Below are 13,222 nucleotides of genomic sequence, written 5' to 3'. Positions count from 1 at the left end.
ATATCTCCAGCCCCTGCATAGCCGCTACATGGGGGCATGGCACACAGCAGGTGTCCTCAAAGCCTTAGTTGAATGAGCGAGTATCGGTGCCAGGCTGTGTCCTAAGCGCTTGACACATATGAACTCATCTAATCCTCACACAGCATTTCTGCTAGTGTCTCTGTTTTTCCGATGAGCAAACTGAGGCACAGAGAGGCTAAGTAACTTTGGTAAAGTTGAACAGGTGGCAGGTGAGTTGGTAGGTAGGCAGGTGTCTGGGTTCCAACCCGGGCACTCCTTGCCTTCAACTCCCACATTCGAAACACCCTGTGCTCGGTCTGCTTTGGGCATCAACACCAGGACCAGAGTCTGAGGCTGCCTGGGACGAGGACAGTGATGGGAACGGGGACCTAACTCCATGGGGTCAGGAGGCTCCAGGGTGACTGGTGGTGTCCACAGCTCTGTGACCACTGTGGACCGAGTCATGTCCAACTGACATGCTTGTTGCTGAGAACTTACCTTTCTCCTGACTTGGGGGCAGGCCTCCATCACCTGGACCCTCAGCCTGGGCTCCCTTCAACATGTGATAATGAATTTGCTCTTTGACCTCCCAGAGGCCCTGATCCCCAGGGAGCTGGACAGGTGGTGCTCTCTTCCCCGTGTAGACAACAGTGGAAGGGCTACAGCTGTGGGGCCTTGGGTGCCTAGACAAGCCTCACATTTCAGTAGCTCGCAGTCTGCAGCTGCAAATGGGAGAGACCTGCCCCCTCCTGTGGCCTGTGGCGTTCAAGTTCCCCTTCTGCTTGGCCAAGGCTGTCGCTGTCACCCACTGGCTTCCTGTTGGGGCTTCCTCGGTCGCTCCCCACATTCGCGGCGCTTCCTTCCCTGACTGAGGCACTTGGACCCAGGCTCTGCGCTGGCGGACGCGGACATGGTGCCCCTGCTGCTGCTGCCCCTGCTTTGGGGGGGTGAGTGGGCCGAGGGAGGAGGGGCGGCAAGGGTGGGGGAGGGGCTGGAGCTTCAGCGGAGCCTCTGTGTCCCCCAGGGTCCCTGCAGGAGGACTGGGGGTACCAGCTCCTAGTGCAGGAATCAGTGACGGTGCAGGCGTGCCTGGATGTCTACGTGCCCTGCTCTTTTTCCTACCCTTGGAGTTCGTGGTACTCCTATGGAGAACCCTTCGTCTATTGGTTCCGGGAAGGGGACAACATACACCGCAGTGATCTTGTGGCCACAGACAACCCAGGTAGACAAGTGAAGCCAGAGACCCAGGGCCGATTCCACCTCCTCCGGGACCACAGGAAAAAGAACTGCTCCCTGAACATCAGAGATGCCAGGATGAGCGACACAGGAGTCTACTTCTTCCGAGTGGAGAGAGGTGATAGGAAATACAGCTACAGAGATAAGAAGCTGAATTTGCAGGTGACAGGTATGGCAGGGGCCCAGGAGAGGACCCTGGGACGTGGAGACTCCCGTATTAGAACAGGAACAGGACACAGGACCACTCCCTACTCCAGGTCTTGGGGTTTAGGGGTTCAGAAGAGACACAGGACCTGGGGTGAGATGTGGCTCTGAAGCACTGGTCCCTCTCAGGGTCACATTCTGGGCCCCCACCCCCCTGGGGCCCAGGCATCTCCCTCTCTTCTCGTCAGCCCCAACAGAGAAACCTGACATCCATTTTCTGGAGGCTCTGGAGTCCGGCCGCCCCACAAACCTGACTTGCCACCTGTCACTAGTCTGTGATGGGGGAAGAGTTTTCTCATTCTCCTGGGCGGGGGATGCCCTTGATGCCATGGACCCAGAGACCCTCCACTCCTCGGTGCTCACCTTCACCCCGAGGCCCCAGGACCACGGCACCAACCTCACCTGTCGAGTGGAACTCCAAGGAGATCAAGTGACCATGGAGAGAACCATCCGACTCAATGTGTCATGTGAGTTTGGAGGGGGGCTGGGTCCCTGAGGGCAGTCGGCTGTGTGTGTGTGTGTGTGTGTGTGTGTGTGTGTGTGTGTAGAGGGCAGGGATAGAACGAGGGCCAGCTCACTCTTTTATGGATCTGCGCCTTGGGAGCCGAGGTGGGGAGAGGCCATGAGGACAGCCATGCCCACTTCCTGGTTTCCTTCCTTGGGTGCTGGGTCAGTTTCCATCCCACTGCTCAGCTCTGAAGCAAGGCCATATCTTTCCATCCTAGATGCTCCGTGGAACCTCAGTATCAACCTCTGCTTCAGAAATGTCACAGGTAGGAAAGGACCTCTCTTCTCCGGGGCTGGGTCCAGCTCCTGGGACCACCTCCAAGCAGAGAGGGTGGGATTAGGGCTTGAATGCCGTCACATATGGGAAGAGCGAGGATAAAAATCACCACCCTCTCCCCCACCCCCCAGGCGCTAGTCCACACACAGATTCAATACACATATACACACACACACACACACATGCACGCACACACACATCCACATCCACGTCTCTACACATCCACACAGATGCATACAGAAATGCACAGACGCACATGCACCCACACACGCATGGACATACACATACAGGCCACACACACACGCACCACACACATACGCACTCACACACTCTGTTCAAAGCCCGTTTCACTTCACCATGGTTGTGCTCTGTGGTTTTCCTCCACAGAACCGCCTGCGTCCCATTTCCTGGTGCCTTCACTGAATCAGTTTCCCAAGGCTTGAGGCTCTCTGTGCTCTTTCCACCAAACAGCCCAGGCACGTCCCATTGAGACACTGAGCCTCCCCTGAAGATACAAGGCCCAGACACGTTGTGTCAACCTCCTTAGGGTGTGAGGGTCCAGCCTTGGAACCCACACCGAAGCAAGCTAGCGGGCCAGGGGAGGAGAGGGAGAGGCCAACTAGATCCTAGGAAGGCGGGAGGGATGAGACCTCAGCCTTCCCCAGCTCTCACTGCACTTTCCCCCAAAGCCCTCAAGGCTCTACAAAACAGCTCATCCCTTCTCATCTCGGAGAGCCAGGCTCTGCAGCTGCTCTGTGTGGCTGACAGCAACCCCCCTGCCCAGCTGAGCTGGTTCCGGACGTCCCCAGCCCTGAACGCCACCCGCATCTCCAGCACCAAGATCCTGGAGCTGCCAGGCTTAGGCGCTGCAGAAAGAGAATTCACCTGCAGAGCTCAGAACCCTCTGGGCTCCCAGAATACGTCTCTGAGCCTCTCGGTGGTCTGTGAGTGCGGGGACCCCTGGGGGCAGGACACCTGGGCCCAGGTGAGGGGAGGGGCACCGCTGACTCTCCTCCCTCTGTACAGACCCCCCGCAGCTGCTGGGACCCTCCTGCTCCCAGGAGGAGGAGGGTCTGCACTGCAACTGTTCCTCCCGAGCCCAGCCGGCCCCCTCCCTGCGCTGGCGGCTGGGGGAGGGGCTGCTGGAGGGGAATTTCAGCAACGCCTCCTTCAAGGTCACCTCCAGCTCGGCTGGGCCCTGGGCCAACAGCTCCCTGTGCCTCCGCGAGGGGCTCAGCTCTGGCCTCAGACTCAGCTGCGAGGCCCTGAACGTCCACGGGGCCCAGAGCGCCACTGTCCTGCTGCTGCCAGGTTAGGGGACCTGTTGAGGGCAGAGGCTTAGGGGGAAAGGAGTTAAGGTCCTAGAAGATGATGCTTGGAGGGAGAGGGGCTGGGGCCTGGACAGAAGGTGGTTGCTAGGACAGGGTGCCCCATCTCAGACCTGAAGGGGTTCTCCAGCAAGTTCTGCAAGGAGGTGGGAAGGCAAGAGACTGAATCTTGGGAGTGAGCTCATCTCACAGCCCTCTCCTCTGCAGGGAAACCGGCATCCCTGACCGGAGTGGTTGGTGGGGCCCTTGCAGGTGGCGGTGCCATGGCCCTGCTGTCACTGTGCTTGTGTGTTATCTTCTTTTGCATGTAAGCCTGTGTTCTTGGGGAGGTGCACAGGGGGGTGTGTGTGGTAGGCAGTCCAGAGAACGGTCATTTAACCCCAGAAAGGCAGCGCTGAGTAGACTAGATCCAGAGGGGGTCTTTTTTTTTTTTTTGCGGGGTTGGGGGGGAATAGGTAACAAACAGCCTTCGTGAGATAGAATTCCCATACGTTTAAGGTGTACAATTTATTGGCTTTCAGTCTATTCAGAGTCGTGTGTCCATCACCATGATTTTGATAGAACTTTTTCATTAGCCCCTGAAATGAAACCAAAAGGAAACGCACACCCCTTGTCATCCCATCTGATCCGTCCCCTGCCCTAGACAACCACGAATCTGAGTCCGTCTAGAGTTGTCTATTCCGGACATTGTGGAATCATAAAATATGTGGTCCCTTGTGACTGACTCCTTTTGCTTAGCGTGATGGTTTCAAGGTTCGTGCACGTTGTGGCATGTGTCGGTACTTTGTTCCTTTTTATTTCCGAATAATGTTCGCTGGTATGAATGGAGCACGTTTCTACCCATCCGCTCATCCACTGATGGACATTTGGGTTGTTTCCACTTTTTGGCTATCATTTGCCAATAATAATAACATTCACGTACAAGTTTTCATGTGTAAGTGGGGTCTTTAGGGATGGAAATTCAGTCTTGGCCAAGGTCCTGGTCATCCAGGAGGATGAAGCACTCACTTGCATGTCAGGAAGTCCTCCGAGTCCGGTTCCAGGGTCCGGATGCCTGAGTTGTCTTACCAGGGAGTGGGGGCAGCCTGCTTGCCTTTGCCCGAGCTGGCCTTCTGCAGTTTCTTCTCTTCTCTTCCACTGGTTTCTTCTCCTAGAGTGAAAGCCCACAGAAAGCAGGCAGCCAGGAGACCAGAGGGTGTGGATGGTGAAGACCCCGTCATGGGTACCATCGCCTGGGTGAGTGATGTGGGCGTCTTCTCCTGCAGTGGGAGCCCTGGGCGTATCCACTCGGTGGGTCCAGACTGAGTTCCTCAGTATTTCCTGCTCCTCCCTGGCCCCCCGGGCAGACTCCTGGGCATTGACTCCCCTTCTGTTCTTCCCCTTCATCCCCCAGACGCAATGGCCCTCTGCTGACCACTGAGCCAACCTCACCTCTTTGCCAGATACAGCCTTCCAGAACGATCTCCCCCAAACCAGTACTTTCCAGCCCTTCTGGAGTTTCAAAGCTGTTGTTTGCTACCATTGCTTAGAGAATCGAGTCCTAATCCTTGGTCTGATATACGAAGTCCTTCCTGAGGTCTCCCCTGATGGCCGCTCCAGCCACTGGTCCTGCCGTAGGGTCCAGCTACACTGGCCTTCTCACTGTCTCCATAGCAATCTATTACCTGATGACTCGGAGCCTTTGAATGTACAGTTCCTTCTACCTGAAATGCCCTTCCTTCCTCATTTCGACCAGACCACCTCGCCTCCTCCTTCTAGCTCCAATATCAACATCTCTTACTCTGGGAAACCTTTGTCCTCTCCCTCCCTGTCAGTGCCCATCCCTCCCTTCTCTATATCCCCAGAGCTCTGTGTCCGCCCCTGTACTGAGGGTCACATCACACAACATCACTATATTTACCTGTCTCCACCCTCTCATCGTATTTGTAAAGTCCTTGAGAGGGCGGGGGTTGCAATTTTCTCTCACTGTCCCTGTCCAGCATGACCCCCCTTCTCTTTTTTAAAATTGGGTTCGCGTTGCCCTAAGTGGAGTTATCCAAAATGCTTTGCTCGTGACCAAGCTGTCATCACTGGAACATGCAGTGTTCGCTTTGTTTTTCATAATATGATAAGCAAATGTAAACCTCCCGTCCAACCTAAGACTTCAAACATTGATGATGACTTTTATCTACCCATGTTGCTCCCTGATCCATCCTCAGTAACCACTGCTCTGAATCTCTTTTTTTTTAATTTATTTATTTAATTTATTTATTATCTTTGGCTGCGTTGGGTCTTCGTTGCTGCACGCGGGCTTTCTCTAGTTGCGGCGAGCGGGGGCTGCTCTTCGTTGCGGTGCGCGGGCTTCTCATTGCAGTGGCTTCTCTTGTTGCGGAGCACGGGCTCTAGGTGCGCGGGCTTCAGTAGTTGTGGCACACGGGCTTAGTTGCTCCGCGGCATGTAGGATCCTCCCGGACCAGAGCTCGAACCCGTGTCCCCTGCATTGGCAGGCAGTTCTTAACCACTGCGCCACCAGGGTAGCCCTGCTCTGAATCTTTTGTTGCTGGTGTTATCACATATATGTTTACCCAAAATGTACACTGTTTAGTTTAATTGCTTCTGAACCTACAAAGGGCTTCACGTTCCGCATACTCTTCTTGGACTCGCTTTGTAGATGCAACATTAGGTCGCAAAGAGTCATTCCTATTTTTACATAAAGTTGCAGTTCTCCATTGTATAATAATTCATTTTGTTATTATGTCTATTATCTAAGCTTGTATTGATGGACATTTGAGTTGTTTCCAGGTGTTGCTCTTACGAACATTCTTATTCGTGTCTCACTGTGTTCACATGTGAGAGTTTTTCTTTAGCATTACTTAAGAATTTAATTACTAGGTCATAGTGTATGTAAAGTTCATATTTACAAGATCATGACAAATGGTTTTCCAAAGCAACTGCGTTCACTTATACTCCCATCGGTGCTTATCAGATTCTGTTGATCTACAATCTCTCTAACACTTGGTTTTCTCAATTTTTTTTTTTTTTTGTCATCTCACCATCTCACTATGGTGTTGGTTTGCATTTCCTTGGTTACCAATGAAAACAAAAGTCTCTCTATGTCTTCAGTGGCATATGAACATGTTCTCTATAAAATGCCAGGTCCCATCTACGGCCCATTCCCCTACTGGATGTTGGACTTTTTCTTATTAAATTTGTTGGAGTTCTTTATACATTTTTATACTGTTTTTTTTTCTTTCTGGTTATATACATGGTAAATATCTTCTCCCAGTGAGTAGCTTATCTTCACTTTTTTTAAAGGTGACCTCTGATTATGGTAAGTTCTGAATTGTAATATAACCATATTTACCAGTCTTCTCTTTTCTATTGAGTGCCTTTTGGGTCTCATTTAAGAAACTCTTCCCCATCTTAAGATTAGAAGGATATTCAAGTATAGTTTCTATGAAAAGTTTTGTTTTCCTGTTGACATTTAAAGACTTCATCTACCGGGAGTTGAGTTTTGTGTGTGGTGTGCAGTGTTGATCTATATATGTCCTTCCTTCATTTATAGAATAGTCCTTCGCTCCCTCCCCTACTGATCTGCCATGCCATTTTTGCCATACATCAAAATTCCATACAAAATTCCAATTTTGCCATACAAAATTCCATACAAAATTCCGTGGGCCTCTTTCTGTGGCCTCTTCTATTCCAATGGTCAATTTTATAGTCCCTGAGTCAGAACTGTGTCTACAGTCAACAGAATCTATAAACTCAAACATAAGTCCTGGTATCTAACAGAGCAAAACCTTCTCCTGAATCTCTTTCAGAAGTTGTCTTGCCTATCCTTGGCCCTTTGTTGTTCTATTTAAATGTTAGTCAGTTTGTCAAGTTCCAAAAAAGTACTCCTGTTGGAGTTTTGATTGGAATTACATTGAACCCATAGATCAATTCAGGAAGAGTGTACTTGTTTTTGAATTTAAGTCTTCTAACCCACGAAAAACGGATATCTCTATTCATTTAAGTCTTTTAAAAAATGTTTTCAAGAAAGAGAGACAATTCCTTCACACAGGTCTTGGTCATCTTTTTCCATTTTTCTTCCTAAATACTAGTTATTGTTACTATTGTAAATGCTATCTTTTTTATTTTTTATTTTATTTATTTTATTTTTTTATATTTGGCCGTGCTGGGTCTTCGGTTTCTCTGCGAGGGCTTTCTATAGTTGCGGCACGCGGGGGCCATTCTTCATCACGGTGCGCGGGCCTCTCACTGTCGCGGCCTCTCCTGTTGCGGAGCACAGGCTCCAGACGCGCAGGCTCAGTAGTTGTGGCTCACGAGCCTAGTTGCTCCGAGGCATGTGGGATCCTCCCAGACCAGGGCTCGAACCCGTGTCCCCTGCATTGGCAGGCGGGTTCTCAACCACTGCGCCACCAGATAAAACCCCTGGCAGGAGTTCTTTAGACCCAACCAAGTTGTCAATTACTTGCCGCGCGGTCTTCATTTGGATGTTTGGTGGTCGTCTGGGCGGACCTTTTCAAGCCCAAAGAGATAGAGCAATAGGAGAATGAGAAAGACGGAGGGGGGAAAGCCTTGGCCTCAGTGCGCTTCTTCACGGCCAGAGAGCTGGTCTCTGCCAGACCCTGCAGGCGACGTCAGCTGCCCCTTAACGGGCTACTCGAATCTACGTGGCTCAGGGTAAGTCCCAGCCACCCTTCAGAGGGGAGCCATAGCCCAATAGGCGGATCGAGATGATGGCCTTGGAGGCCCCGCATTGGGTGCCAGGAAAGATGTCGCAGGAAAGAGAGAGGGGGCACGAGAGGATGGTCACGTCCCAAGTCATGTCTGCGTCCCGGGGATGGCCGCCCAGTGTGGGCTCTTGGCTTTGCGCAGGCAAGGATTCAAGAGCAAGACAAAGTGAAGGAAGGCTTATTCAGGGAGATGCACACTCCATAGAGTGTGGGCCATCTTGGAAGGCAGGAGGCCGACGCTCTCTTTTTTTAAAGTGCATTTTCTTTTTTTTTTTTTTTTTTTTTTTTTTTTTGCGGTACGCGGGCCTCTCACTGTTGTGGCCTCTCCGGTTGCAGAGCACAGGCTCCGGACGCGCAGGCTCAGCGGCCATGGCCCACAGGCCCAGCCGCTCCGCGGCATGTGGGATCCTCCCGGACCGGGGCACGAACCCGTGTCCCCTGCATCGGCGGGCGGACTCTCAACCACTGCGCCACCAGGGAAGCCCCTAAAGTGCATTTTCTGATTGCTCATTGCTGGTATGCAGAATGAAAAAAAAAAAAAGTTTTTTCAAAACATATGAGGTTGTTTTTGTAATTAAAAAAAAATCACAGGGGCTTCCCTGGTGGCGCAGTGGTTGAGAATCGGCCTGCCGATGCAGGGGACACGGGTTCGAGCCCTGGTCTGGGAAGATCCCACATGCCGCGGAGCAACTGGGCCCGTGAGCCACAACTACTGAGCCTGCGCGTCTGGAGCCTGTGCTCCGCGACAAGACAGGCCGCGACAGTGAGAGGCCCGCGCACCGTGATGAAGAGTGGCCCCCGCTCGCCGCAACTAGAGAAAGCCCTCGCACAGAAACGAAGACTCAACATAGCCAAAAATAAATAAATTAATTAATTTAAAAAAATCACAAATTGGTCTTGGGTGCCATTTAGAATCGTGTTGCATTGGTAGCTGGAAAATTCTTAGATCTTATCCATAAGCCTGCTGAACCATTCCTTTTCAGAGATAAAGATACCATCTGAAAAATTTGTAATATTCTTGTTTTTAACGGTCGTGTCTTGCTGAATCAAAGCAGCTGAGTTTGATGCACATGTAATGTCGTTTCCTTCAAGAATCAGCTGGTCCTTTCGGGCTTCAGGTACTGAAGAAGAAACGCCTAGCCTCCTGCAACCCCTGCAGGTGTATTTTTCTTCTGAGAGGTTTCAGATTTCAACAAATGACTCACTCCCCTGAATAAATGATGGGGAAGTGAGCGCACCAAGACTGCCTCGTGTGGTAATGGAAGTCCGTGTGACACTTCAGATTGTGGGCAGGGTGTTTGAACAGTAGTCAATTTCTTTTCATTTCCCCACCATTTGTCCACACAGAGCTGCTCCTTTTACTTTTTTTTTTTTTTTTTGGCGGTACGCGGGCCTCTCACCGTTGTGGCCTCTCCCGTTGCGGAGCGCAGGCTCAGCGGCCATGGCTCATGGGCCTAGCCGTTCCACGGCATGTGGGATCTTCCCGGACCGGGGCACGAACCCGTGTCCCCTGCATCGGCAGGCGGACTCTCAACTACTCTCAACTACTGCGCCACCAGGGAAGCCCTCTTTCACTATGTTTTTAAGCTGGATACTTAGCTTATTAACATATAGCACACTTCTTTCATTATAAAAGTATTTTTGGATAAATTTCTCTCAGAATATGACTTTAATTTCATTCCACACATTTTGAAATGTGTTATTTTAATATCATTCAGTTCTAAATATTGCTAAAACCCTATTGTGATTTCTTTTTGGAATCTTAAATTATTGGGGATTTAAAAAAAAATCCAAATGTATGGGGATTTTAAAACGTCTTTCCATCCTTAAATTCTAAATACACTGAGTTTTTTCTCAGAGTGCATGGTTTTTATGATACCTATCTTTTTTAAATTTGTTGAGACTTGATCTGTGGCCTGGTATGTGATGAATGTTTGTAAATATTTCCTATATGCTTCAGAAAAAAAAATATTTCCTATTTCATAAATTCCAGGTAAGATCAGACGTTTCTAGTACTTATGTATCTTATAACTGGAAGTTTGTACCTTTTGACCACCGTCATCCAATTCCCCCTCCTCCAGTCTCCCGCCTCTGATCACCACAAATCTGATCTCTTTTTCTATGAGTTTTCTTGTTTGCTCATTATTGAAGTATAATTGACCTACAACACTATGTTGGTTCCTGTTACACAACATAGTGATTCGCTATTTCTGTATGTTTCAAAATGATCACCATGATGTCTAGTTACAATATGTCACCATACAAAGATATTGCAGAGTTATTGACTGATGTACCTAATTTCTTCTTCTCACTTTCACGATGGTGACAGAACTGTGACAGAGAGCTTTGTTTTCCCCATTATTTTACTCTCAACCTTTCTGTAACTTTCATACTGTGGGCAGAATAGTAAAGCGATGAGCTTCAGAGTCCCTGGAGTTCAACTTCCTGTGTTCAAGTCCTCGATCCAACCACTTCCAAGCTGTGTGACCTTGAACAAGTTAGTTAACCTCTCTGTTTCTTTATTTTCTCTTCTGGAAATAAGACTGTGGATATGGTGGTAACTGTTTCATTGGGTTGTTACAAGAAATGCTTAGAAATGTGCCTAGGTCATGGGGAAATTGCTTACAACTGTTACCTAATGTTAGTATTCCCCCCTCTAATAAGGAACTGCATGAAGGCAGGTATTTTGGGCTGTTTCAGTTCCTCTTATGTCCTCATCTGCAAGAATGGCACCTAACTCATAGCCAGCACTCGGCAAAGAGGTATTGAATGAAAGAATGCACATATCACTTTCTCCTGTTTATTCATCTGAGCTGCATGTTGCCTTATGATGACCAATTTAATCCCTTCTTAATATATGGTAAGGCTATTATTAATGGACGCACATCCTTATTTCTCCCTCTTTGGCTGCAGTAGCGTCAATACACCTAGCTGCTTTGTCATTTCATTTTACCTTGCTCATGTCTAATATGGGCAGCTCTGTCTGGATAGTCTATTTTTTTTGCTGAGGTCATAAAACCATTTGTTCCTAACCTGAAACTCGTTTTTTTTTTCTTTCTGAGCTACTTTTGAAGGTTAATGTTGCTTTCAACACTCCCTTCTATAGCATGATGATGTAGGGGTGTGGGCAGACTTGAGAGAGAAAAGGGAATGGCTTACCAGTGTCTGGGTACCATCTTTGCTGGGAGACTTGGGTCCTGCTTTATTTTCATTTTTGTTTTATGGAGCCCAGGCCCAGGATCCAGGATTGCCATCTCTTTTTAAAAATTATTTATTTATGGCTGTGTTGGGTCTTCGTTGCTGCGTGCAGGCTTTCTCTAGTTGTGGAGAGCAGGGGCTACTCTTCATTGCAGTGTGTGGGCTTCTCATTGCAGTGGCTTCTCTTGTTGCAGAGCACAGGCTCTAGGCATGCAGGCTTCAGTAGTTGTGGCACGCGGGCTCAGTAGTTACGGCACCCGGGCTCAGTAGTTGTGTTTCGCAGGCTCTAGAGCGCAGACTCAGTAGTTGTGGCACACGGGCTTAGTTGCTCCATGGCATGTGGGATCTTCCTGGACCAGGGCTCGAACCCATGTCCCTTGTATTGGCAGGCGGATTCTTAACCACTGCGCCACCAGGGAAACCAGAATTGCCATCTCTTTTCTGGTTTCTGCATAAGCTATCTCACGGTACACCACGAAGTTAGAAATTTGCTTTGTTTCCTTGTCTCTAATCCAGTGCTCCTAGCAGACTAAGCTGCCTGAGGTCAGGGTCCATGTCTGTTTTCTCACACAGTCCACCTGGCCCCTCGCCCAGGACTTGGCACGGGAGACACTGTCAGTAACACAGCAGACCTGGGTTTGAGTCCTGGCTCTGCCATTTACTATATGAGTGACCTTGGGCAAGTTACTTTACCTCTCCCCACCTCAGTTTTCCTACCTGTAAAATGGGGATAATGAGAGTATCATTCATACTGGGGCTTTCTGTGAAGGTTAAATATGATTCGTAAGCCCTTGATATGGCCTAATCAGTCTTAGTATTACAAAACTGTAAATGAATGAGTGAATATTTGAGTTCATAGGAAACACGTGTGGAATAAGAAGATGAATGAATAAATGTCCCTTCAGGCCGACTTTCCCTTGGAGGGGAAAGTGCCTGCCTTACTCCTTCTCTGACTCCCTTTTCTCCCCTTTACTCAGAGTTCCAGGCAAAAGCCCTGGCCAGACGGCCCCCCAGACCAGACGTCGTCCCCTGCAGAGGATGCCCCGCCTTCAGGGGAGCAACAGGAGCTCCATTACGCCTCCCTCAGCTTTCGCGGGATGAAGGCTCGCGAGCCTTTGGACCAGGAGGCCACCAGCACCACCGAGTACTCAGAGATCAACACAAGCTAGTGAGGACTCGCCCAGAGCTTGGTCCTGGCTGGAGGAATCACAGCCTCTGTGGGGAAAAGGAGAAGTCAGGCACTAGTTGATGAAGCCTTTGTGGCAGTATTAGCATTAACTACTGTATGAATGTCCCCAGGTAGAGCAGAAGGAAGACAGGTGACAGGATTAGAGACCTGGGCTCAATCAAATGCAGGTTCCAGCACTTCCTGAGGCATCGTTAGCAAGCAAGTCACTTTATCTCTCTGTGTCTCAGTTTTCCATTCTGTAAATCAGAGATCATGTGTCTTACCTCAAAGCTGTGTGAGAATTAAAGAAAGAACACATCAAAATCAACCAACAGAGGTCCCGTCATGTGGCGTGCGCCTAGTGTCTGCTGGTTTCTCTTCCTTGAAGAGAAAGGTCCTACTGGCAAGTTCTCCTGAGGCTGGGGGTGACTAGTGTTGACCTCAGACATTTCTCCAGCAAACATGGGTTTATCCGGCGTTAGCTGAGCATGGCAACTTGGGGTCTGCAGCCGTTATGAGCCATGGGCAAGTTCTGACACGGCAAGGGAAGGAGACCGCTTTTATAGAGGGGCGAAGGAAGTTGGGG

General features: G+C 49.7%; 1 protein-coding gene across 1 annotated transcript; it reads left to right on the top strand.

Annotated features, from left to right (window-relative positions):
* Nucleotides 1-878: 878 nt before the first annotated feature.
* Nucleotides 879-12,945, top strand: SIGLEC5 (sialic acid binding Ig like lectin 5). The gene is made up of 9 exons (XM_082863480.1): nt 879-947; nt 1,025-1,405; nt 1,629-1,907; nt 2,166-2,213; nt 2,914-3,168; nt 3,251-3,535; nt 3,760-3,859; nt 4,707-4,788; nt 12,446-12,945. Exons 1-9 carry the CDS (start codon nt 911-913, stop codon nt 12,635-12,637), a joined length of 1,659 nt encoding a protein of 552 aa, XP_082719606.1. The 5' UTR covers nt 879-910; the 3' UTR covers nt 12,638-12,945.
* The last annotated feature ends 277 nt before the right edge of the window (nt 12,946-13,222 follow it).

The sequence above is a fragment of the Leucopleurus acutus genome, assembly GCF_964270905.1.
Source record: "Leucopleurus acutus genome assembly, chromosome: 20".
Taxonomy (NCBI): domain Eukaryota; kingdom Metazoa; phylum Chordata; class Mammalia; order Artiodactyla; family Delphinidae; genus Leucopleurus; species Leucopleurus acutus.
The sequence above is the reverse complement of the archived record's forward strand: the minus strand, read 5'-3'. Positions and strand labels throughout refer to the sequence as shown.